Source organism: Hoplias malabaricus, chromosome 14, assembly GCF_029633855.1.
Source record: "Hoplias malabaricus isolate fHopMal1 chromosome 14, fHopMal1.hap1, whole genome shotgun sequence".
Taxonomy (NCBI): domain Eukaryota; kingdom Metazoa; phylum Chordata; class Actinopteri; order Characiformes; family Erythrinidae; genus Hoplias; species Hoplias malabaricus.
The window spans coordinates 11,103,931-11,131,760 of NC_089813.1; the positions used below are offsets into that span (position 1 = coordinate 11,103,931).

Sequence of the window (27,830 nt, forward strand, 5' to 3'; positions counted from 1 at the left end):
TGAATGAAGAGGAAAAACGTGTAAATTTTATATAATATAAACTTTATTTGCAGTTTTAAAAAGGTGGCTTAAGTCGCCCAAGGCATGTAACAAAGCATAATAAAAACAGCAATACAGTAATAATACATTACAGTATACAGGTGTCAACTCTCTGCTCAGGCAACAATTCCTGAAATGGCAAATGGAACATTGAGTGGAAGTGGAAGTGGAAGTAGGCTAATGTATTGAGTACATATCTGTATGAGCAAATTAGAGTTATTAATTCATTCAGAATATTTAAAAAATATATTGAACTGTGGGCTACTGCAGTAGTGAAAGGATACAGCAGCAGAGATGGAGACAATGTGGAAAACAAGATGGCATCTGTGTACTCCTCTCTGAAAAGGCTAGCGTTAAGAACCTCAATAGTGCAAGCTGAAATAGAGTTATAGAGCAGTAGCCCATAAAATGTTAAAGAACACAGTGGAAGGAACAGTCAGCAAGGTTTAAAAGACCTAAACATAATTGGTTTGACTAGAACTGGCAGAGTCTAGAACATATCTTGAGTATGTAGCTATATACCTATATAGCCATGTAGTTGACTGTGAGGTGAGGAGTCGGTAATTAAACATTAAACGCTGAATTCAAGCAGCCAAACACTGATGGTTTTCAAAAGTAGTGCGTGTGTGTATTCAACTGACCTAGATATTTGTAACTAATTTAACTCATTTTCCATCGACTCCCACTGATTCAGTGGCTACAGCTGTGTGTGATTTCACCCCTAGATGGCACAAATAAACCATGTGAGATAGAAGGGGATTTTTCTCTGATGAGGCAACTCCCAGATCTTATGTGAATGTCTGAACTCGCCCTGGTAACTAACTCTATGGTGTTCTCTATTCTAATAGATGAACTCAGTGTTATATACAGTACTGCACGAAAGTCAGGGACCACCCTTTCTGTTAAAATGGCCGTTAAGCACAAGTTAGGCATTTATCAGTGTCCAGGAAGTGGCAGGGACAGCCAACATTTAACAAGAGACTGCACAAACTAAATATAAATATATAATATAACTGATCAGTGTTTGACTTCTCCACACTACTGCCACTTTCACACTTCTGTCCTTCAGCTCTTACAACCAACAAGTTCCAGCTGTGTCCCCTCCCAACTCCCCCCAGACATCTGTGACACCAAAGTCGCGCAAAGGTTCACACAAACAGCTGCCCGTCCCTCACATGCTTCATCTGCCTTTCCCTCACATGTGCATCTGAGCCGGCTAAATGAGACATTTCAGGAGTCTAGATGGATGAAAGTCAATGGACATTATGAGCAGTGGGGAGGGGGAGCCTCTCAGAATCAGATAAACCGTACTGTAATCGAGCTCAGCTCATGCTTCACATCTGAAACACACCAGAGGCACTTTCCACTGTGAGAAGACAACTCTGTGGTTCTTCCAAATATATAAACAACACATTTATGTATTAGCTGAGGCTCCTGTGTAATGTCTTTAATGAACGCTAAAATGGCCAACTTGTTTTTAATGGCTGTTTTAAAAAGGGTGGTATCTGATTTTGTTGTAAATATCAGTCATATATTAAATTTAGATATAAATCAAGTCTCCCAGTATGGACAACTAAAGGGGTAGTGTTGCTGAACCTTCCTCAAACAGACGCAGTGCTACCCAAACCTCCCCCATGATCCTAAAATACTGAACCACAGTGACACGTCCGGTGTAATATTCTTCATAACGTATCTCACCACTGACCTGGCCTGAGTTATTCATCTACTCCATCTCCTCCCACTCCTTACAGAGACTTTTCTATGTGCCTGGACTTGTGATAGTATTAAATAAAAACCCACAGTAATCATACTTAGGCATTATTTCCTTGTCCTAATGATGGGGTACCCCTGCTTGCATAGGTCTGTGGTTCTTTAAAAAGGCACGTCCTATTGTGAATGTAACAATACATCAGTGCAACAATCTTTGTGAAGGATGTTCAATCTAATGCTTTAATTCTAAGTGTTGAGTTTAAAGCCAAAGCTGTGGAAGGCAGGGACACCCCAGGACGGAAAAGCAATCTCTGCAGTAACTACTCTTTGGCTTGGAGGATTATTTGTAATAGATATGTCATAACAAACACTGATATAATGTTCTCCCTGATTATCACTTCTCTGCATATGAGTCTAGTTTATGAAAAGCTATATTCCCAAGCTCTGAATATGTATCTCACCCATTTACACTGATTTGCCAAAACATTAGGACCACTCACACCTGAAGTGACAGGAAGGAAACAGCTGCTTCATGTAGCTGAGTGGTGGATGTGGTAGTAAGTGTGTACTCGCATTAAGAAATCCGCACCATGCCCGGGCACATTTGACCCACTTAGTACAGTTCGTTTGAATAGTGTGAGTGCTCTGTACCGCACCCAGGTGTGCACGAGGTGGTGGGTCTGGGCATGGAACATGTAGGTGATGACAGTGCACTTTGTAAACACACAAAGCGGCAAAGGGATCACTCTGGTCTACTCAAGGACATATACACAGGGTCTAATGCTGAGGCGCAGGGTTTACTGGCAGTGTTTGCAGAGACATTTTGTAAAATATTTGAATATTTGCCTTTGGGGAAAAAAAAGTCTTATTACAGGAAAATTACTGCCAACAAGGTGTGTTCTCCCTGTGTCCGCATGGGTTTCCTCCGGGTGACTGTCTGTGAGGAGTGTGGTGTGTTCTCCCTGTGTCCGCATGGGTTTCCTCCGGGTGACTGTCTGTGAGGAGTGTGGTGTGTTCTCCCTGTGTCCGCATGGGTTTCCTCCGGGTGACTGTCTGTGAGGAGTGTGGTGTGTTCTCCCTGTGTCCGCATGGGTTTCCTCCGGGTGACTGTCTGTGAGGAGTGTGGTGTGTTCTCCCTGTGTCCGCATGGGTTTCCTCTGGGTGACTGTCTGTGAGCAGTTTGGTGTGTTCTCCCTGTGTCCGCATGGGTTTCCTCCGGGTGACTGTCTGTGAGGAGTGTAGTGTGTTCTCCCTGTGTCCGCATGGGTTTCCTCCGGGTGACTGTCTGTGAGGAGTTGGTGTGTTCTCCCTGTGTCCACGTGGGTTTCCTCCGGGTGCTCCGGTTTCCTCTCACGGTCCAAAAACACACGTTGATAGATGGATTGGTGACTCAAAAGTGTCAGTAGGTGTGAGTGAATGTGTGAGTGTGTGTGTGTTGCCTTGTGAAGGACTGGCGCCCCCTCCAGGGTGTATTCCCGCCTTGTGCCCAATGATTCCAGGTAGGCTCTGGACCCACTGGATAAGCGGTTACAGATAATGAATGAATGAATGAATTACTGCCAACAAAATGACTCCAACTAAACTGCTCAATTGTGCCGTGTAAAAGCGCCTCAAATCAAAATAAAAGGCGCTATCTGATGATGTAAACTTGCTCAGGTTCAAAACATTAAAAAATGCTGTGTGGGAACAGGCCAACTGTTGGGGGAGATGGGGGGGAGGCGTCCAGATGTTTTGGCTCTAACCGGCAAGTCTCTGAACCTGCTGACAATGGTCAAAGTGAGGTCAAATCACAAACAGATGACAAGGTGGTGGACATCCAAGACTCACGAACAAGGATTTGTAGTTGAATCTTTTTACATTATCTTCCATTAAAAGTTTAGATTTTCTTCTCTTTAAAAGCTGTTGTTTTGTAGATACATAATTTTCATTGGCCAGCGACAACATGCTGAACCCTGGATCTTGAAGCACTAGAAGGAGGTGGTCTTGTCTGACGAGATGAGCTTCCATTTCCCCATCGATTGGACGTCCATGAGTCTTTACCAGCAGAAGTGATGACAACAGGCTGCACTGTGGATAGTACAGTAGGAGGTGGAGGCAGTTGCTGTGGACAGACCGTTCTGACAGAACTCAGGGTCGTGATATTTATTTGTCAATGGCACAAGCACCATTCTACAGCATGTGAAACAGGTGGTCTTAAAGTTTTGGCTTCTCAGTGTATATAAAATAATTATTGTGAGAAACAACAATATTATTTCGAACTAAACCTAGGCTGGCATCAGTTTGGCCTAAAGATCACTTTAATCCACTCTGAGAACTATGAACAAATATCAGACGTAGCCAAAACGTAGTTGGCTCACGACTTTGCAAATAAACCATATGGAGAAACAGACCCAGGTCCTGACCCTCGTCTTTACACCCCCCCCCCAATGATCTATAACCATCTACAGACATTTATCTGTTCTCCCCCCTAAAATTAACGTGATTGTTGATGATATACACAATAATAATTGCACTATAACGTGATTGTAACGACATAAAACTGGATATAAAGTGAACGTCGGGCATATACAATATTACATGTAAACTTTTTATATAAAACAAATGTTAGTTTCCAGTCAAGATAGTTAGTCCTGCTAATATCCATGTCTCCCCATATGTCTGAGCAAGGACTACATTATTCAGAAGGCCATGTTTTTCTAGGACTGGACGGACTCCGAGGGTTTGCTTTGGGAACCTAAAAGAAACAAAGTGATGGAACAAGTTGAATATGCATCACATGACCTCTGACCTATTACTGCCCCAAAGTAATGAGACTACTTTCAACAATTTTCTTCAAGAATTGCAGATTTTATCCCCCCCCACCCACTAATACCGACTCCTTCGTCAATTTACTGGGTCCCCTTTAATGTAACACCCCCTTCAGTGAAAATCAAGCGTGTGTGTGTTGAGGTTAGGGCTGAACGATACGGCCAAAAATATCATGATATATTTCTTCATTTTCTTCGACACGATATAATTCCGATACTGATATAAACACTAAAACCACAGAAAAACTGCGAAGAACAAACAAGAAACATGACATCACCATCAAACATGAACCTATCAGCTTGGTCAATATTAATATATTTAAACTAACTTTAAAAGTGTGTGCATTTAACTGACAGCAGTCAGTGACAGGCTGTAAATAACATCTATTGAAAGTGTTTAAAATCATAGCATTGTTATTGAAACATTTGTTATTGTGATATATACTGATACTGAATTTTTGTCAAGCAATATATATATATATATATATATATATATATATATATATATATATATATATATATATATAAAATCTAGAAGCATTTACAGGCTAAGCATATCTCCTTTGAACTTGCATAGTTTTAAAAACAGTCTGAACTTGCAGTCAGGGTTTCTGACATCATAAACCTAATGAACCAATCTCATCAACTCAGGCAGAGGTTTCACGCTGAAGGCGAATGGCAGAGGAGTGGCTCGAGATAGATGTGAGGACTTTTTTTTTTTAAGAAGTAACTTCTAAATATTTCTTTCTACAAAGAGCAGATTTTTAACGGTTTAATCGATGACTTAAGGGGGATTTTAACAACTACAGATTGCTTACTCTTGGTAAGGGCTGTACAGCTGTTTAATAGCTATATAGTCCTGCACTCTGAAGCACCATTATTTGGTTAATATATTTTTACTCATTAAATGAGTAAGGCTCTTGATCTAGTTGTTGAAGATAACGGTTATGACTTGTTTAAACATTTCTGTGACAAACTAAATGAAAGCTGACTTGTTGATGTTCAGTTTTACAAATGAATTACCAAAGTAACGCCTCTGAAGAAGGTTCCAAAAACCTGAGCTATTTATAAAAGAACAACTCATTTTATTTTTTAAGATCATACTGTAGTTGGAAAATTGGCAATGATTTTGTTTTTTAAACTAAAACCTGTTTTTATGAACAGCCATCATCACGGACTGATGCTGTAAAAAAATGACCCTGAGAATACTCCAAATCTAATCTCAAACTGATCAGGAAATATAAAGACTTCACTAAACATGGAAGTCGCCGAGGTGTTTTCCCCAAAATCCAAACAAGGCATCATTCAGAAACTGTCTGTTTTCCTAAAGGATATTTAAGTTTTTGTAAAAAATCCTAAGACTAAATGTATTTTTCGAATATTATGCAAACATTTAAATAATGAACAGACCATCGCTGTGAATTTTAAAAATGTAATCTTATAAAGTGTGATATGTGGAAAGCGAGTTGGTTTATTTACAATAGAAAAAAAAGCCCAGGCATCAACCTTTGTGACAGTCTAAATACTGACTATTAATTTGCCACTGAAATGGTCCTAATTTGGGTAGTTTCTATAAGCCTCAATGTCTTAACCGGGAGAGAGTGATGAATGTAACACACGCTCCACTCTTTAACAATGGCATTCATACAACCGAGCCTTTGGGAAACCCTGCCCAGAGCAGTGGACTGAAATAGCACATGGAAGTTAGGTCATGGCTATTTTTAAACTTAAACTGTTAAACTAATGAGATGTTCAGCCCCTGCATCAAGTAAACATTAAGTGTGTGAAGGTGAACGTGAACCCTGACCCTCTGATCTATATGCGATACGGTTGAAAGTTTAGGAACGGTAAATGCCCTATAGTTTGGATTCAGCTACTCCACTGTGGACACGTTCAACTGTGCATTGTATAATCTCCACAGAGAAGAACGAAACCAATTAAGACGCTCTGGAGCAGCCTGAGCATGAACTTTATTAACCTCCATTCAAATATTCTACTTCAGGGGTTGAGCTATGGAGCAGTGGAACTGTCCTCACTTGTGCTTGTGTGGCTGAATTCAATCAAATCCTTACATACCTAGCCTTGCCCAAAGAGCAGGTATCAACAAATAAACAAACGAGTAAAAGATGAAAATGTATTTACTGCAGCGATAAAACACAAGATGAAGGAGTACTTACATCTGCCTGAGCTTTAGAGTAGTTCATGTGTGCATAGAGTAGCACAGCAATGTCATTATGGGATGCCTCCAGGGCAATGGACAGGGCATTGCTGCCATCCTAAAGGGATGAAACAAGAAGGTCAGTGTTCGCCCAGTATCCCAAACCTTTATTTTCTCTGTAAAACTGCTGGTAATATGTTTAAGTCCGTGTTATATGTAATCACCCATTACATTATGACCATATCCTTGTTTCTACACTCACTGTCCGTACAGAAACACTTTGTATTTCTACAATTAGACTGTAGTCCACGTTGCTCTGCATACTTTGTTTGCGTCCTTTCACCCTGTTCACTGATGTCGGTTGGTGTGTTAGTATGGAGTTTTGAAAAGCCCTCTGTATCACTGCTGGACTGAGAATAGCCCAACAACAGTGTCCTGTGTCCAGTGATAAAACACAAGAGGATGAGCTACTGTCTCTGACTTCATATCTACAAGGTGGACCAGTGAGGTAGGTGTCTAACACAGTGGACAGTGCACTTCGTTTTGGTGCAGTGGAGAATTTCTTTACTGAATATTCTCTTCCACCTTAAATCTCACAGCATGCTGTTTTTCAGCGGGTGTGTACAAGTTTGTAGCAGGTGATCTTACATTGTCTACGATGGAGATGTCACAGCCGGGCTGCTCTAGCAGCAGAGAGACAATCTCAGCTCGGCCGTGTTCGCTGGCGCACATGAGCGCTGTGGAGCCTTCGTCGTCCTGTATATTCACACTGGCACCACACTGCAATAACGCTCTCACCATTTCTTGCCGTCCATGACTCACCGCCAGCATGAGTGCGGTCTGACCAGCCTGAAGCACACAGACACAGCAGCTTGATCAAAAATATAACATATCCCATTTCTACATTGAAATGTAACTGATCAGCCAAGGTTGCGCCTGTGGTTATGTAACTGCAAAATGAAGTGTTTGTCACGTGTTATACATTTTCTAAAGTTATCTAGTGGCATTAGCTGATACGTACATAAAATATGTCATGCTGGCACTGTCCCACAATTCCCACACCATTGCAACAATAGAGTGTATATGCACATGACGTCACAGCAGGCTGAAGTCACTGCAATTACGCCCACTGAGTGGCAAAAGGGCTGACGGAGCCGTAGCGTGCCACAGCTTTCAGTGTGAATGCAGCGATGGATTGGTTGAATGAATCCAAGTGTCTTTCAGTAATAACTGGTTCTATACAGAACCACACTCAAAAGAAAAAAAAAACGGTGGCGCAGCAGGTTCCCGCTCCGGGTGACTGTCTGTGAGGAGTTTGGTGTGTTCTCCCTGTGTCCACATGGGTTTCCTCCCACAGTCCAAAAACACACGTTGGTAGGTGGATTGGTGACTCAAAAGTGTCCGTGTGTGTGTTGCCCTGTGAAGGACTGGCAACCCATGGTGTGTTCCTGCTTTGCGCCCAATGATTCCAGGTAGGCTCTGGACCCACCGCGACCCTGAACTGAATAAGGGTTACAGATAATGAATGAATGAATGAATGAATGCTGAAAGGATTTTCAGCTCCTCAGATTGATGGAAAATCTCAGCTGGACCGTCTGTGAGGAGATGGTGTGTACTCCCCGTGTCCCGTGTGCTTCCTCTGGTTTCGTCCCACGGTCCAAAAACACACGTTGGTAGGAGGACAGATTTCTCAAGTGTCCAAAATTGTGAGTGAATATGTGAGGACCGGCGCCCCCTCCAGGGTGTGTTCCAGTGATTCCACGTAGGTTCCAGACACTGAACTGGTTCTATGTTAAACGTATCTTTATTTATTTTAATGTTTCTAAACATCTTCTTCTGCTATTACAACTCTCTCTCTCTCTCTCTCTCTCTCTCTCTCTCTCTCTCTCTCTCTCTCTCTCTCTCTCTCTCTCTCTCTCTCTCTCTCTCTCTCTCTCTCTCTCTCTCTCTCTCTCTCTCTCTCTCTCTCTCTCTCTCTCTCTCTCTCTCTCTCTCTCTCTCTCTCTCTCTCTCTCTCTCTCTCATTAAACTTCAGCCACGTACAAAGCCATTTCTTTTTCCTCAAACACACTGTTCCAAATTAAAAGAGAGTGAGCTTCCGAACATAAACAAACCAGAGGGACCTGCGGTTCCACACAATTGCAGATGTTCCTTTTAAAACAATGTTTTTTTGTTTTTTTTTCTTCCACTCAGTCCGTCTGAGGGGGTGTGTTCCAGCCGGAAAGTGACGTCAATGCGTACCCTTTATACTTGAAAGGAATTCTTCCCTCAAATTCACTAAGGCAGCTAACCATGCTCTTAAAAACTAATGGAGCCTGTTAGAACGGCACAGTGCTAGATTCCTACCAGCCGTCATCCACACTCAGTGGGGTAGTAAGAGTAATAAACATGGACTCACCTGACTTGCTTTAGCGTTGACGTTGCCCAGACTGAAGAGCTTCTTGACAACCAGCATGTCCTCCTCTTCTTTCACAGCCGATAAAGCTGCCAGCATCACAGCGGTGTATCCTGCCTTGTTCTGCTGATCCACATTACACATCCCTATGCAATGCACACCATCACACATATAAACTTACATTCATGTCCAAACGACTACCACAGCAATCCAGATTTACATGACCCTGACAAGTCTGTAACTTTTAATAACCTGTGTCGAGTAGCAGGCCAACTACAGTGAAGTTGGAATGTGAGACGCTGTAATGCAAGGCTGTGTTGCCATTGCCATCAGTCATGTTGACTACATGCCCCAGCAGGACGGGGGAGATCTCAGAGAAGGCCATCAGGTAGTTGGAGACCCGCGGCGGCTGGGACGTCTTAGCACTAGACACACGGAACCATTCCAATTGCACAGTGTGAGTGCTGGACAGCTGCAACAATAAAAGTCCACACAAGTTGACTGTGTTTAATGACTTCAAGGTCACTTCTGAAGTAATATCAAATGGAACAAGGAGCAATATGTCATTTTCATACACAAAAACATAGCAAACCATATTAATGTTAAGTTATCATCCCTATGATGAAGGCAGCCATGCTATCGGCTAATGTTTTTTTTTACAAAACATTAATATAATATGTTTAAATATAATATAGAAAAATAGCTCCTACCAGTTCTTTACTCTTTGTGGTTTTGGTGCCATCATTCAAGTGATTCTTCAAAATGAGACAAGCCTCGCGCATCTTTGAACTCAGCTCAAACCTATAGACACAAATAAATAAAGAAATAAAAATGTCCGCCATGTTTAAAAACACAAAAAAGACCATCTTTAGGGCTATGGATCATGGGTGGAGAGGAAAGAACAGCATACAGGGGACATCAAGTCCCTCTGACCTGGAGAAATTGGTTTTATTTATAACAGTGTATTAAAAGACAAGAACAGCCTGTAGCCCTTAAAGAGCAATATTTTTGGACCATCCTCATACTGTCTCCTTTATATGGAAGAAAAGAACAGAAAGATGGAATTTCCCCTCATCTGTGTAAAAAGAGGAAAACAGAACGGTCAGATATTTTCCTGTAATTGGAATGTGGAGTTTGTGAAAGGGCTATTTCCGCCACGTATCAGATTTAAAGAAAATTTCCGTTTCTCATAGTTAACCAGAAAATAGAGCCAATGACCCCTGAGGCGCTTTTGGTGAGGGTGTTTTTGGAATACGGTCAGATGGACGTTATAGACCACCACACACTCATTCTAGCTGTAGTTCTTCATTCATACTGGTCTTTGTTTCTACTCTGGACTTCATGTATTGTCCATTGTTTAATGTTTTGCTCCAGTGGAGGATGTGTTCCCTTTCTGTGTGTTGGTTTCCTCTTCATGCTCTATCAGTTAACCTTTTCCTGTCACTGCCATCAGTGATGCTCATCTGTATCTTATCTGTAAAGCTGCTTTGGGAAACTAATTGTAAAATGCGCTCTATAAATAAAATTAAATTCAACTGAAATGAATTGGAACGGCACGGTGGTTCAGCAGGTTAGTGTCTCAGTCACACAGCTCCAGGGACCTGGAGGTTGTGGGTTCGATTCCCGCTCCAGGTGACTGTCTGTGAGGAGTTGGTGTGTTCTCCCTGTGTCTGCGTGGGTTTCCTCCGGGTGCTCCGGTTTCCTCCCACAGTCCAAAAACACACGTTGGTAGGTGGATTGGCGACTCAAAAGTGTCCGTAGGTGTGAGTGTGTGAGTGAATGTGTGTGTGTCTGTGTTGCCCTGTGAAGGACTGGCGCCCCCTCCAGGGTGTATTCCCGCCTTGCGCCCAATGATTCCAGGTAGGCTCTGGACCCACCGCGACCCTGAACTGGATAAGCGCTTACAGATAATGGGTGGATGAATGGATGAAATGAATTGGCGTGGGTGCTATGTGCAAGATATTTGCCATCTTTTCCTGTATAATTTCATTATATTAAGCCACATGAACTTGTTCAGTAACTTCCAGTAAACAGGCTTATGTGATTTTCAAGACTGTATGACTAGCTTAAAAAGGACAAAAGTAAATGGCTAAAAATACTCATAGCAGCAGTTTTAACACCTAATTCTGTAGCTCATACTCTAATCTCCCAAGGCATCAGGAAGCATGGCGCAGCTGTGACCAGGTCATCGTACAATAAATAAACAGACACTACATTAGTGTGTGTGCATAGCTGACCGAGTACATTTCCTGTAAGTGGAAAACCACATCTGATTTTTGGACCCTCATGTTACAATATAATAAACATGATCTGTGGCTTACTTTTCTTTCACTTCTTCAACCTGCTCCTTAACAGCTTCTGCAGCAGCTGCTGTGTTTTCATCACTATCGCTCTCATCCAAATTTATGTTCCTTTCTTCATCAGAAGTATCCTCCAGAGCTGCTGCCTCCTCCTCACTGCTGTCTGAGCACGCACCAGCCCCACTTCCGTCAGAGGAGCTTCCTTCCTCCTCCTCATCCTCATCATCATCCTCTTCCTCTTCACTAGACGTCGACTCATACCTAGACAGGATGGTGAATGATGACAGTAACACAGTCAGCATACGAAGAGGACATAAGACACACTCAACGTAAACGGGACGTGTATGAGACACATTAAAGTGATTGCAATGAAATCTGGACCACAACTGTGAGAAGACTTTCAAGAAAAACAAAGAGAAACCTCACCCTCCATTAAGAATTCCTACGAATTTCAAGCTCTTCTTCCCCATGCTGCAAGCTGCTGCCGAACCACTCCCATCTTTTCTCTTCATGATCGATTTCAGAGGGCCTGTAGCTTTTTAATTAGTGGAATACATAAACATACATCACAATTAAGGTGCTACAAAATGTTTTTGAGCAATGCCATAGAATAAGCACTTTTGTTTCCATAAGGATTCGTATCCAAGTTCCAAAATGGTTCTTTATGGAACCAAAAGTGATTCTTCTAAGGCATCGCACAAAGAACCTTTATTTTTAAGAATGCAGAGAAAGAACCCAAGTACAATGTTGTTTTAAAATCATTATTAAGAATAAAGAATGTTGTCCACTACCTGATGGACAGTTACTTCTTACTCACCCTCTGCAGAGACGGACTGTTCCTGACTGTCTTGCGGGTCAGTGCTGTAAAGATTCTCCCACTGTATACCTGTGCTGACCCGCATCACAGGGGTCTTTTCTTTTGAAACTTCAACAGAGTCTGTCTGAACGCTTTGCTCAGTTTTTGCCACTGGAAAATCTGCATCTGAAACCCAGACTCCTACTGAGGATTTCAAACAACGCTCCGTTTCCACTAGGGCCTCAGCAGTCTCCGGTTTGACGAGGGTCCCTCTCCCTATCAAGACCTTAGACGTCCTTTCCAACTCCTTAGCTTTCAGCTCATCCACGTGTTGACAGGCCTGGGCTAATTGTGTCTCCAGGACTTGGATTGACGCGTGCTGGCATTTGATTGTCTGTTGCAGGTTGTCCATTTCTCGTTCAGTCTCACTCGAGAGGCCAAGTAAAGATTCCATCACCCAGACGGACACCTCTTCCGTCTGGACCTCAGCCTGGACTTCCTGGTTGTGCGTGGTCAGCTTTTCAGTCTCTACAGCTTTATGGCAGACATCAACTGCAGCTTCTACTACTGCATCCTTAGCATCCAGACGACTGTAAACCACCACTGCTTCAAGCGGGATGTCATGTCCTATAGCTACAGATCTTTTCTCGATTATCGTAGCTGGATGTTCCTTTAGTTTTTTACTGGATTTAAGCTCTTGACCAGAACTTACGGGATCCGAAGTAACTGCCACAGCTTTGTCACTCTGCATTTTGACTAAAGCTTCTAGTTCCTCTGTTTTCTTCTGAAGGGCCACAATCAGCCTATCCTTTTCACTGCGGAGCGTAGCCACTTCTTTCTCCAACACTGGTACTCCCTTCACTTTCTCCTCCATCTCTTTAAGCTGCCTGAGGGCTGCAGCCATCTGCTCTCGTACTGTCTGGAGCTGCGCTGGGGGAATAGAGGATGCCCCAATGATGGAAGCTGGGGTGCTCCTGCCGGAGTTCTGAGGGCTAATCCTGGTCCAGCCGCTAGAAGGAGGATTCTGCACCATGGGTGTAACCTGTTGTAGTTGACCATCTGGAGAGAGCTGGGAGGATGCAGACAAATTCCCGGTGGACCCTCCATCCTTGACAGTCATCTTGGGAACGTCCGAAAGAGGGGACCCCATACCATTTGGGAAGAAACACTGCTCCTGTTGCAGACGACGGCTTGTTTCGAGCAGCGTCCTCTCCACTCTCGGGTTACGTGGTGGTGGCGGAGGTGGAATCTTTGAAAGCGAAGGCAGGGTGGGGCTGAAAACTAGAGATGGTGAAAGTGGCTGGGACTTACTCTGAGATGTGACATGGCTTCGAGGAAGCGGTGGCGGAACCGAGCGTCCGTCCTCGCTTGTTGTGGATGCCAAGGACTCTGTAGATGTCCAGCCACTTGCACGACCCCCTACACTCCTCTGAGAGGCTCTGTCACTACGGGATGATCTGCGAGGGCTCATGTGGGCCCTTCGCATACTCTGACCACTCTCTATTTCTTCCACATACTTGAGAAAATCCAGGTCCAGTTGGAATCCATATGGCGTCTCTACAGAATAGGATCCGCTTTGATCCATTTCTTCCTGAGTAGCACAATGGAAAGGGGCACCCAAATCTGCAAAAATAAAACAAAAAAAACTAAAGTTTATGGGGCAATATTTCATGAATGAGGAGATTTTTGATGAAGATTGTCCACCAGGTCTTGCACAATTGTTAGGAGCCCAATTACCTCTAGATATCAATATTATTTCCCTATAATTTATATAATTATTTAAATGGACTTCCACCTTCCTCTTGTAAATGGTTACGACATATCTAATACCATATTAATACAATGTATTATATCCTGAAAAATGTGTTGCTTATGCTACTAAATGGCTGCTTTGAAAGGCAATTAAAGTTTAAGCAGTTTTTACTTCTGTTGTGCTAGTCACCAGAACCACTGGTTTTTGGCATAGCACTATGAAAATAACAAACAATAAATCTCATATTAAAATGCAAAATAATATAACAGTATTATATTTTATAATTATTCCTCATATAAAATATTCTGGAAAAAAATAAATAAATAAAATTGTCAGAAATCCTGGACATCTGGGTGGTATTTAGAAGCCACATCACTGGGCTACAACTGCTATTTTATAACCTCCTGCTACAATTATCAAGGCAAACACTCACTTGGAAGCTTGGGGTTTATGTGCACAGATTGGGTCATCTTCTGGAACCTTCTGGTGCCCCTCCAGAAGTCAATTCAGGACCTGTGAGGTAAAAAGCAAAATAATAAAAATGTACAAAAATCTACAATAAGCAAAAAGCCATTTAAGAATGTAAAACATATAATGTATTTATATAAAACATATATAGTGTGATTACAGGTTTATCATGCTTTTCTGAATGTTTGTTGGTCTAGGAAAGGATTTAGGAACAATGAAGGATTCCATTCCAACTATTTAACAACAGGAATCTTTACTGATATGACAATTTATACTCGTAAAACTACAGGGCACAGCTGCCTGTCTAGGACCTGTCTTTGTCAGAGTACAACAATCATGTACAAGAGAGGAATCTGATAATAGATCAGCACTCTTATTTTGAGAAATGTTAAGAATGAACCCAGGTGCTCTCTGAGAAAAGGGCCAGAATGCCTTATCACCACAGGAATACGGGCTCTACCAGAAAACCACGAGCGTAGCAAGGAAGACCCAGACATGAGAAAGATGAAACATGTTTCATCCAGGAGGAGAGATTAGGATTTTGTGTAGTATTTACCTTGTCAAATTCTGACATATTATGTGTAATTTCATAGCTATAGAGGCTCTCGCAGAGTTCTACAGCTGACAACAGCCCTTATAGCAGCACATTAGCAGTATTCAATGTCTCTACGTAAGAAACATCCAAAACCTAACTGTTAAGTAAAGCTAACCCAGGTAAATCCAGGCATCTGTCCCAAGCCTGAGGTCCAGAGCATGACATCATGTAGCAAATTACAAGCAAACTAAGCCTACATAATCCATACAAACAGTAATCACCGTAGCCTTTCACAGTATCAGAATGATGGAGATCCAGATCAACGTGTTGGGCAATCATGTCCTTGCAGGGATGTGTTTAGTAGAAGCTACAGCTACACTGCTTCTACAGGCCGAAGATGCAAACACTACACACACCTGGAGACCCCATTAGGGGCCCAGCATTTCAGCCTGTTACAAAGAACTTCTTCAACAACCACATAAGCAAAAAAAAAGCTCATGTACATAGTAACATAGTAGTAACAGGTAGTGTCGCAGTCACACAGCTCCAGGGGCCTGGAGGTTGTGGGTTCAATTCCTGCCCTGGGTGACTGTCTGTGAGGAGTTGGTGTGTTCTCTCTGTGTCTGTGTGGGTTTCCTCTGGGTGCTCCGGTTTCCTCCCACAGTCCAAAAACACACGTTGGTAGGTGGATTGGCAACTCAAAAGTGTCCGTAGGTGTGAGTGTGTGAGTGAAGGTGCGAGTGTGTGTGTTGCCCTGTGAAGGACTGGTGCCCCCTCCAGGGTGTATTCCCGCCTTGCGCCCAAAGATTCCAGGTAGGCTCTGGACCCACCACGACCCTGAACTGGATAAGCGCTTACAGATAATGAATGAATGAATATATATATATATATATATAGCAATACAGAATATTTTGTTGATTTTTAAACACACTTTCAATACTTCTATATACGGCATCTGTAAATAATATCAGCGACGTTTATTACAGGGCACTGGCATCATTTCATTGTAGTCGATATGAATCTTCTTGTCCATTTTCTGTGATCTTCATGTTGTTTATATCAATATCAGAATTATATCAGAATATCAGAACCAAAATTAAGTACCATATCGTGATATAAAATATCATGGCCACATCGTCCAGCCCTAGTTTGACAAAAACAAGTGCTAGACTTTATTAGAGAATCATTAAAAGCATAGAGTTTGCAGTCGTTTTAGACGCAATCATCCACCATGTTTACTACAATAAGGAACCTTGTATGTAGCTTGAATTCCACTAACCACTTGCTCTGAGAAAAGCAAGAAACAGGCAATTAAGGGACTTCAACACAAAGGTCTATGTGTTTGTGATCTAACCCACAGAGCTATTAGTACATAGGCTGTGGCTGGTTACCTTTTTTAAAAAACAGTTTCACCCATTCATCCACAACACACACATTCACCTGGTGCTCCTTTATGCATTTTTAAAGAAACAGCACCAGTTACCAGTACTGGAAAAAGCTAGTCATGGAAATACACTTAATACACATGCATGCAGTCAGGAAAACACAGATATAGAGGAAGGGGTGGAGAAGGGGGTGGCAATAGCATGTTGTGTGTGCAGATCTGTTTTTCGCAGAGCCCTAGGCACATTCCACCACACACTTCCCTCTCATATCCTGCTAATGTGACCAGGCTCGGACTTGTAATTTGGGCACAAGGTGTAGGTGGATGTGTACAAAAAGAAAAGAAAAGAAAAAGTAGCAATGTGAATGGGCAGATTGTAAGCTGTGAAACAAGAGAAGAAGGTTATTACACTGATTTAACCCTTAGAGGAATTCGTAATTGCTGGTGCACAAATATCAAAAACAAAAGTAGAGTGTTATGTCATGCGGTCATTTCTCAGTCAGCTGAGAAACACTGTTACAATCCACTTCACAACTTTTCACCCCTCCAGGGTGTATTCCTGCCTTGCGCTCAATGATTCCAGGAAGGCTCTGGACCCACCGCGACCCTGAATTGGATAAGCGCTTACAGATAATGAATGAATGAATGAATAAACAAACGTAATTTTTAGGCTGAGCTATACATATTTAAATATATTGTTTTTTTAATGGCAATGTTTTACATTTTAACTGTTGTTAAAACAATATATTAAAACAAATGAATAAGTCAGAAGTGCAGTGTCACTCATCAGAACTAAACTGAAAAAGCAATTCATTAAATAGCTGTTACCAATTATTCAAATACAAAATAACACACGTTGTTTTTCATTCCAGACAAATGTGTTCATATTTAATGAGGCAGAGTGGTGTTTTTGCTGCTGGAGGGGTACAGTGTTATACCGAGGCGCCTGACCTCACACGGTGTTCTCGATGCGGGATGTGTACACTCAGACGTGCCCTACACGGGTCGACTACATCAAGGCCTGCCTTAAATCAGTCAGTCATGCTTGACCGTGATACCGCGTGTCAGCTTGTTTCCTGGACCAGCAGCTCGCTGAACTCCCTCATCTCCTTCCCTTTGAGAAACGTATCGCAGTGTTTACAAAGTCTGCTGATAAGTGCCTAATTACAGGGAAGGGAAGGGGGGGGGGCACACATTCCTCTCAGTGCCCCCATTCTCTTTAACAACATGCCACGAGGATGGAAGGTTCACACAAACAGAAAAACAGCTTTCCACAGCTCCACCAGCTGCGTTGATTTGAATTCCAGCCACGGCAGGACTGTTTTAAAAGCAATACTTCTGTCAGAATTAATGCTTTTTGCAGCTCTGCAGAAAATAAGGGAGATATTGAAATACGTTTTAAAGTTAAAACTGTTAAAGTTTCTATCTTCGGTTTATTAGTGAATTAATTGGTTTATAAAAGTAAATTATTTAAAACAAAAGCAGTGGTTTATAGCCTCCTCATGAAAAATCCTCCTAAAACCCTTGCCATGCATTCACACACAACCTGGAGATCTCCACCAAGAAGATCGCTGTAGAGCTTTTGAAAAAGCTTGTAAGAAAATTCTGTTGTTGACTACTGAGAGACGGAATGAATAATTCGGAACATGGCATTTTAGTCAAGTGTGAAATAAATCTGTGGGCACTTGTTTACATCATTTCCAGCAAAGATTTGTTCTGGTTATGAGCAAATTTGGACTTTGTTGTATGTCTGCTTCCACCACCTACATTCAACAAACGTTTTAACAGTTTCTTGTAAGCCACTGTCAGACAAATATTCACCATTTTAAAAGCTGGGAGGTTTCAGTGTCATCACTCTACTACAAGGGAAGGGAAGCTGCGCCTATGTGTTTTCAGTACACAAAGTCAGCCCTGGAATGTGTGTCAAACTTATGATGCTTTTCCACTGCATGGGTCCGGCTCTACACGACTCGACTCGCATAAAGCTCGTCACTTTTCCACTAGCACAGCTCCCCCATGAAATGGAGCTGGTAACATCCCAAAACTCAGTCTCTAACTGGAATCGCTAATTTTGAAAACCACAACAACAGTGGCGGTAAATTTAGGCGCTGTTTATTCATTGTGTATTCTAGTTTTGTTTTTGTTTTTTGGACTGAACACAGCTCCATTACCCGATTCCCACAGATCAGTTTTCCTTGTTACACATTCGGCTTTCGCTGGAAATTTGTCGGCCATCAGCCCACGGAGTATATAAATATCTTCAAAACACCTCGAGGTAATGTTACGAGCTGCTGTTGTGAGTCCGATAAAAATAAATGTAAAAGCTGTTGTAATTTAAGAGATTTTACAAGCTGCAAGTTTGTGCTAGATTTGAATGAGCTCTGCATGTCACGTCTATCTGGCCAATCAGCGCTCTGCAGGGTTTACACATCACTGTTTAGTACCTACTCGCCACAGTTGGAACCCGGCGCGAGCAGGGAATGAAAAAAGTACTTGGTTCCGCGGATCAGGTACCAGATTTGGCCAGTGGAAAGTCAAAAGAGCCGTGCCAAGTCGAGTAGAGTCATGTAGGTTCCATGCAGTGAAAAAGCAGCATTAAAGGCTTAAAAGGACTTGAAGAATGAGTGACAACAAAAGAATGGCTCTTGAACTGCCATCACAAAACTACACCAACAGAGCCTAGCAATACAGATGAGCATTATAGTATGCAGCCGTACGTTCTCATGTTCCTCAACTTAACTGTGCTACACATCTGCAGTTTCCTGAAGGGAAGCAGGTTTGATAACACCCTCAAGCCCCCAGAGACGCCCCCTATTGTCTTCCAGGACTCAGAGTGCCAGACAACTGATCAAGGGACCACAAGCTGCTTCCTCAAAACCAGAGGAGAGGGATATAAACAAGGAAACGAAGAGCACAAATCACAGTTGCAGACTCTTGCTCCCTGGTATCAGCTGACTGTACAGGAATGCAATGTTCACTACCATAACTGCATTTGCACTTCTTTAGTTATGGGACTTTAAAAAAAAAAAAAAAAAAAGTGTACAATGCACAACACACCATTACATTAAAAAACAATGAAACTAGTCGTTTCTAACAGTAAACCATAATGCTGCTGAATGATGGCAATGAAGATGTGAAAATAAAACAGTCTTAAAACAGAAACAAATAAAATGGCAACTGTATGAGTGCAGACATTCACTGCAGTCAAAACAAATGGGAAAATGGCGCCGGCCTGCAATGCCCATAATAAGGTCAAAATATTCACATGACCAAACAACCAAGCTACATTTGGAGGCCAGTTCAGCATTTCAAAAACCTACAAAGGGTAGGAAGCCTTAAATTATGTCTTTAAACTTAAAATTTTGGACAACTCAAATAACAAAAAAGCCCCTTGATTCTTGATATCACACAAAGGCACTTTGAACCCTATATAATGGACCATTATGCCACATACATGGCAAATTTTCTGAAGTCTCCTTGTTCTGCTCTCCAGTCCACTCCCTCACATCTTCATCTCATATACAAAAAGAGCTGGAAGGAGTAGAGAGGAACTGAATAAGGGGCTGAGTGAAGAATTCATTGCCTAAAGTGAAAGTAATCTGCTAATCTTTGACAAGTAGATTCAAAAGAAAGATTAGTAAAGACTCAATATTTCAGGAATGATGAAAATTGTTATGAATCATTCAATGTATATTCAAGTTGGTTCATGACATTTCTCCCCACCTAAATATTCCTCGTACAACTCTGAGCGGTTTTACTGAAAAGTCTATGTGTTTAGAAACCACAGCATGTCGGCCACAAAGTGGCAGACCACATACATTTACAAATCAGTGTCACCAAGTGCTGAGGCGCATATATATATATATATATATATATATATATATATATATATATATATATATATATATATCGCCGCTGAGTAGTGTGACTTTTTATAATACTTTTACTGGAAATGCAGGCCCTTTCTGAGTACAAAATCTGGGAGTTGCTTAGTTTCCAAATGTTACTGCCTCTGTCCCTCTTTAGCTGTAGCACTGCCTTAATGCTTTTCAACCTATCAGACTTTTAGACCAGAACTAAATGGCGCTTGAAAAAAAAAATAGCCTACTTCTGGAAGAGTAACCAGGGCATCAAATACAACCACAGTAAACAACTGAAAGTTTAACCCCCCACACACTCACACACACACAAATAAAGTCTTTATTATTTCATTATTACATTTTGGCATGTCTAAGAGTAATGAAATCATCAGTCATGTGGATATAGAGTGGAGACATCAACTCAAAGACGACAACTTGCTTGCAAAAGCGATGAACATGATTTCCCTGAAAGAAGAAAAGGGTTAAAAAACAAAAACAGACCCCACTAAATACGCCAAATTTCTGTTGAATTCTACAGTACAAGAAAACAGAGCTTAGGTACACTCAGCTGCTCCATTCAGCAGAAAGGAAGGGGAATTCCATGTTCATCCCCACCCCCCTTGATTTTTTTTTACATAACATCCAGCTGTTCACAGTCTCACTCCCCAAAAATGACTTAACACAGCTTTGGGATAAGAAGAGGTGACAGACCAGAGTGAGTCGACAAAGTCATATCATTAGCATCAAGTGCTTGTGGCTAAAAAGAGCTCAACATAAAGTTGCCTTCCTGCATACAACAGTATGTAACATTTTAAGAGAGGCTAAATGGATACTCGAGGCAATACAGATCCAATTATAGAGAAGCTCTTTGTGAATTGTCAGCTGAAGACAGATATAGGACGACAAATTTAATTCTCAGATGTGCATTTGAATGGCATTTGCTGCGCAATTCAATAATAAGTATATCCTGCCAACTGGCAACGATGGTAAGTCCATTGTACATCTATACACATTTCCTCATGCACAAACAAAGCCATGGAGCCCCAGTTCTACTTAGGTCCCATGTCCAGCAGAAGGCCTATAAACTAGCGAGGTAACATTCTTCCAATCTCTCCTCTCTAATTTATAGCAAACAATGCAGCAGAGGCTATTCTGGTTCTCAGTAAAAACAGTTGTAATTTTAAGCAAGTAGTGGTTCTCACTCTCCCATCTGTAAGAAACTGCACAACACATTTCTTTGAGGACAAATAACACACAAGCCATCATTACAAGTGACATATAGATCATTTTCTTGTCTGTGAAACGTTATGACCGCAAAAGAAGTGACAAAATGGGGCTGTTTACATCAAACCTCGCAGTCTCTGAACATAAAGCATCAACAGAACACAAGATGTGGAGTTCATTATTGTTGTTTTTATTACAGCGCTCCATATTTCACAGCAAAACACCATTTCTTATGATCCACCAATTACAACAAACTACAGATGCATCACTTACTGCAGTCACTGACACATCAGGCGCCAGACCATAAACAAGCATTCAGCCCTAACCTTCTATGGACTGTCCATTTGAAGAACACATTCATAACGCAACATGATCGATATCAGGCGGCGGAACGAGGTACATATGAGGACGCAAGTGTGCGTTACCTTTGTTTTTGGTCATAATGGATGACACATCTGTCTTTAGAGGACTCCAGAGACATACGGGATTGTGTAAATGTCTACTCTAATGTCCATTAGATTTTCAGCACAAATAAAAAATATCCAAAAATTAAAAGGTTTAAAATACAAACATAAATAAATAAATAAATAAACAAACAACACAAAAGCCATAAGTGTCTTTATTATAACACTCTTTTCACAACTGCTGTTTGCAGGCTTTCAAAGAAATATGCAGGGACGTTTCTGCACCCTTCCAAATTACAGTTGGCCGTGTTTCCTCCTTCTCACATTCCTAGTAATTCCAGTTACAAATTTCCTCCTTCTTTGTGTTTTTTTTCCCCCCAGTAAGAGCCTCTTAACAGCTGTTGATAACTTTAAGAGCTGTTTTCCTGACAGTTCTAGTCCTGGCGGTGATGGGATCCAATTCTGAAAACGTATTTTTATTTCCTATCTTTAATATAAACATCTCCTGCAAATGAAAGACTTTTCTACTCAAGAGCCGTTTTTGACTGGAAATTAAATAAATGAAGGGTGGTCTGTGATTGCACTCATTTATTTAAAAAAACCCAACAACAACAACATAGTTTTAAAGCCTAAAAACATGGCCCTCCGACCTAATCCAATAAAAGCTTGCTTGTGTACTTAGATTTAAAGACCTGTCAAAGGTCTGTCTTCTCAGCTACAGTAATGCAAATTGTATAACCCAGTAATGTTACCCTGGCTACAAACAGTCGACGTGTTAGCTGGAGTTCTAATTGAGGTAAAACAGAGAATACACAAGCTTTCCTGAATTTCTTTTTCAGTATCCCCCACTGTTCATTTGCAGCTTTTATCTACCTGTAAATATATTTAAAAACAAAAAGAAAAAGAAATATAAAACATCCCACAAGCAGCTGTTTCAGTAGGAAAAGAAAAAAAAAATCTTTGAATGCATTCAGTCATAAATTCAGGCTCCAGCTTTGATTTGCCACTTCAAGTGAACCTCAAGCTGAAAGCAAATGGCAAGGAGAGGAATCCAAATGTAATTAAGCTGTCAGTCTGTCACACTCAAGGTAGGTTTACTGAGGGGATGAATCAAGGGTTCATGAAAGAAAAGTATAATTTCCATCTCAAAAGGTATCTTTAGCTATAAAACGGCCTCGGTCAGCAGACGTGCGCATCTTTCACAGCGCTCCAGCAATTAAAGGCGAAAACAACTGGAAGCGATGCAAAGCAACGTGGAAACTGCCTGTAGTAAAAACTCAAAAAGTGGTTCCTGTAAAAGACATAACGCATGCAGCCTGCTGTGTTTGTGTCTTGTTAAAACGACCAAAGGAGGTACAACAATAAGCAGATAAGAGTGGTAGGAGTAGACACGAGTTCTACATCTTTGGGAGTGCTGAGTGATAACGGTTTACAGTATCAAGCACGACTGTGATACTTGCTAAGGCCCTGGTTAACATGGTTTTAAATATATATTCAAATGAATTTTAATAGTAAAGACACTCCAGAGAATGAGCCTTTAGTGGGGTTCTGTTCAGTATATACTTAAGGACGTATCAGATTGAAAAATAGTCAAAGATGGCGTCACCATGGCAAAGTAAAGGTAAACTCAGTGTCAGTAACGGTGTTCAACGTAACCACCAGCAAGATCAATAAACATGGCACATGTGATTAGCAGGAGATGCTCTTCAATCATGTCATATGATTAATTGCATTGGTAAAGTACAACATATTTAGACCTATCCAACTAAAATCCTAAAGAAAACACAAAGAAATTAAGAAATTGTTATTTTTTTAAAAACCTATCAACAGAAAACCATATATCTTTCTTTCTGTGCCATTTCAGAGCACATTTAGTTCTAAAATGTACACATAACTGATAGAAGATAATTAAAGCCATAGGCTTCAAGAGAAATACAGCCATAAGTGAGATTTATTTCGCTTTGTGAGATGTGCCAGGGCTCTACATACATACATACATATATGTATAAATAAATGTGCCCCTAAAATGCCATAATAGCTAAGTTTATTTTGAGTTGTGCATATTATTATTATATTATACCTAGTGCCTGTATGACTGTGATGCAGAGAAGGCAGTTGTTCTTTTCAGATTTTACGTCACACAAAGACTATCCGACATGTTCTAATGAATTGTTTTGTTCTTTATGTATTAATCCATTGGGTGAAAATAAATTTAAATTACAATGTGGTATAACTGTGTAGCTGCAATGCTGTTATTCTAATGCTAATACTTGTCTTTACCTAGTCATAAATATAGAAAATACTTATAGGCAAGATAGTCCAAAAAGCTGATGACGTTACAGTAGAGTAAACAATACACAGATAAAAGCAACAATAATGTTAAAAGACTAACCAATAATGAATCAGGAATTAACACATTAAAAACAACATTAATTCAAAAATATTATCCCCGAATAATGGCAAAAATTGGTTACTAAATAAGTATCTAAGGTGGTTTTGCCTACTCCCTTGCTAACGCTGTTTTATATATCTAGAGACCAAAAATGATTCATGAAAAATAATCTTTTAATGTCTAGTTCTTTAAAGAAATCAGATTTGTAAATGAGATGTAAAATAGTTGTGGGGAATTCCCACTGATTTCCCAAATTTCTACATGATTTAACAGCTGAGCTGTGAACTGCTCAATCAAATTTGATGTAAAATGGTGTAGAGAAACTTACTGAAAAGGGTTTCTTTAAAGTAACAGTAATGGGAACCAAGGACCACATCTGCAACACAAAAATAGCCAGTTTATTTTCTATCCAAATTGTTATGTTTTGTTTTTAGCTGTAATGCTGATATTGGCAAGTCGTCTTTGGTGAATACTGTGCTAAAAAGCCTGTGCCACGTACCTGCCTCTCAGCCAAGAACAAATTTTTAGGTCTAAACCATCTGTAATGTCGCTTTTGGAGGCACTGAACTGGAATCTACCAACAATGCTGAAAGCTTCTTTAGATTCAAGCCTGTCGAAGAGACATTGCTTATATCCTTAACATTTAAAATGATGCCGATTTTTATTGTTGTTCTGCTAACTGTACACATTAGCCATTTAGATCCCTTCATTTTTACTAGCACAGGAAGATGCTTGATAAATTAAAGCCTTGAAGAAAGACATCCTATCCTGTAAGGAAATGAAGGAGAAGGGCAGTAAGAGAGCCACTGGCCTAAGCTGGGGAACCGTCCATAAATAGAATCACGGGATGTGAAGCATGTGAAAGTTTACTGTTTAGGAGGCAAGTTCAATTTTCAGAGTGCAAGTCAACAACTTAATTTAATTTTGTCTTCTTTGCTTCCGGTGAGAGACGTGTCATCACATTACAACCTCTAATTTTCCAGGCAAAAACACAGATGCCAAATGTTCAGTTAGAATTGTGTATCTGGACTCTCTCACTCTATGTTTGTTTGGACCCCGTCAACTTGAGAGTGGAGTCTGAAAATCTGAAATTACAGCAGCTTGCTGAAGATACCTGTCCAAACAGTCTGGGACAGCGGCACCAAGACCACGCAGAAAAGTTTAGATTATTAGATTAGATAACACCTCCGATACTGATTATATGACTAGGGTTTTTTTATCCACATGAATGGTGCCCATTGAAGTGCACTGTGCTGCATTTATTAGGAGAAACGGGTTGGCATTTCTGTATAATCTGGGTAAAATACTTCTTCTAAATGCCATCTTTGCTTAATTTATTCAATAAATTAAGAATAAACTTTAGTCAATAACACGACAGAACGGTAAAACTTTGTGCTTCTGTTTTGTCGCTCAATGCTGAGATAAACACGGCACAACAGATATTTCATAAAACTTTCATCTTATTAAACTTGTGTAAAATTCTGTTATGGAATTACTTAAAAACACAAAACGATTAGGAAACAAAGTATTCAATATTAGGAAAAATATTAGGAGCAGTTTGGTTTCAGCAAAGAAAATACTAAACAATGTTTGTAGTTCATGGGTTTATTAATTGGCTCTTCCTATTTTCCCTGGTTCATTTTCTCTTTAATGACTTCCCAGTAAAGTTAGCCTTGTCCAATCTTATTATTATTCAACTGTTTCCTTTCATATAACTGTCAATCAATCTAAAGATATTTATCATAAATTACTTCATAGTTCTGCTTACCTATGAGACACTCTCTTATCCAGATACAGGCGGTGTGTGTCTATTTTACCAAGTTTTACTAAAAGTCTCCTGCGTGCTGTTCCACAAAGTAGGATTTCTTTAGCCAGATAACTTAAAGCCTGAGGATTTATTTTCCTATTATGACAAGCTTGATCTTGGGCTTAAGTTATCTGGCTAAAATGAGAAATCTTGCTTTGTATAATACCCTCCAGATATACCTCATCTCCACCCCAAGTCATCAGGCCCTACGTGACACATCTCAGTATGAAGCCAAAACACAACCGTATAAAATTAACTAATTGGAAACACAATCTGATAATTTTCCCCATTACTCCACATTCATTTCATGATGATGATAATGATGATTAACTGTAATTCAAACATGGATTTGAGGGCCCACTTTCTTGCCCCCTGCACCTTTCACAACAAAGTTACTTCCAGACTCAAAAAGCAGTTCCGGTTTTAACACTCTTTATAACGTCAGTGTGAATGGGCGGGGCTAAAGTGTTGTATGCTGTAAAAGAGGATATCCAGATTACAAAAGGTGTATGTTATAATACAAATACTATGACAAAATGGCTCTTTTTGCAGCTCAGCTTGTTTATATTAACTGATTTTAATTCTACAAACACATTCGTATCGAACAGTTGGCTCTTCCACGATATGGAGCAATTTAAACGGCAAGGTTTTTCCTTGTTTGATAAAGTAGTCCAGCAAAATAATTTAGTAAGCGCACAAGAGACAATTCTATAGGTTTATATCAGATTTACCATCACTTTACCTTTCTAATATTTTACTGGAAAGGTAAGAACGTGTAAGCTAAAGGTTAAAGTGGTCACAAAACAGTGTTTTATATATAAATGAAGGGCGTGTCTCGTCAAATCTGAAAGACCCCAATACAGCTTTAGACGAACAAGTTTTCTCCGTACGAATGGTACACGATATATTCAAGGTATTCCTTACGTAAATTAATTAAATCAAAAATGTAAAATATGGATTAAATGTGAAAACTGCAGCTACGAAGTTTTTAAAGAAAAAAAAAACACATTTTAAAGGAGGTCATGTCAGCAGCAGTTCCCAAAAAAAGATGTCGCTTTAAATTCCTTTCCGCGGGATATTCTGGGAGTTTTGAGGGAGCTACTTGATAACATTCCTCTCTACGAGGAGGTGGCGGGACGATAATTGAGTCGCCTGAAGGGGATATGGCTCAGCAGTAAATGTTATGCTCAGAAGTCAAAAAAGTAGTTTGAAGTACGTTTTTGTGGCTTCGGAATCCACTCTGAAACCCAAATAACAGCCTTTACATCCTCAAAAAAACATCCACAGAACACCGTGAGGCGCCAGAATGGAACCGCTGTAAAATTTAAGGTGGAACTAGACTGTGGAATAAGACCCAACTTCAGCTTCACAAAACCGTGCCACAGCAGCCCAGGAATAAAGTTAACGTCATGTTTATATCTTCCCTCTGTTTAATGCACTAAGAAAAAGACAAATACTTGTTTCTCACCCTCTTTGTGGCCCGTTCTTCTCCTTAAAACCAGATAAAACACGTCTCTACAGATTTTTCCAAATGGGAATTGCAGTAACTCTCGCAAATAGAGTTGCTGTTGAGGTAAATGATTGACAAAGGGGTTGTCCAATGGCAATGCGCGATTCCCGACCAATTGGAAACGGCACTGGGGAAATAGGGGCGGGCCCAGATCCAAGAACCACGTGGCGAAAAAGAACAACAGGGACAAAATGATGGAAATAGTATGAGTATCTATAAAGTAAAGAGGGCTCGTGGCTCAACACTTTGTGCCAAACTTAATGAGAGAACCTTCAGAGGAAAAAAAAA

At 40.7% G+C, this 27,830-nt stretch overlaps 1 protein-coding gene across 3 annotated transcripts; it reads right to left on the minus strand.

The window, feature by feature from the left end:
* Positions 1–25: 25 nt before the first annotated feature.
* On the minus strand, positions 26–27,580 carry kank3 (KN motif and ankyrin repeat domains 3). Of its 3 annotated transcripts, XM_066644862.1 has the most exons (12): positions 27,501–27,580; positions 24,554–24,601; positions 14,392–14,471; positions 12,227–13,828; positions 11,836–11,944; positions 11,431–11,670; positions 9,820–9,910; positions 9,362–9,581; positions 9,113–9,255; positions 7,363–7,563; positions 6,734–6,832; positions 26–4,483 (listed from the first exon to the last, which is right to left on the minus strand). In XM_066644862.1, exons 3-12 carry the CDS (start codon positions 14,426–14,428, stop codon positions 4,424–4,426), a joined length of 2,802 nt encoding a protein of 933 aa, XP_066500959.1. In that variant the 5' UTR covers positions 14,429–14,471; positions 24,554–24,601; positions 27,501–27,580; the 3' UTR covers positions 26–4,423. The 3 variants fall into 3 exon arrangements, with proteins under 3 accessions (XP_066500959.1, XP_066500960.1, XP_066500958.1); XM_066644863.1 differs by lacking the exon at positions 24,554–24,601 and having other exon boundaries at positions 11,836–11,938; positions 27,501–27,564; XM_066644861.1 differs by lacking the exon at positions 24,554–24,601 and having other exon boundaries at positions 27,501–27,564.
* Between the last annotated feature and the right edge of the window lie 250 nt (positions 27,581–27,830).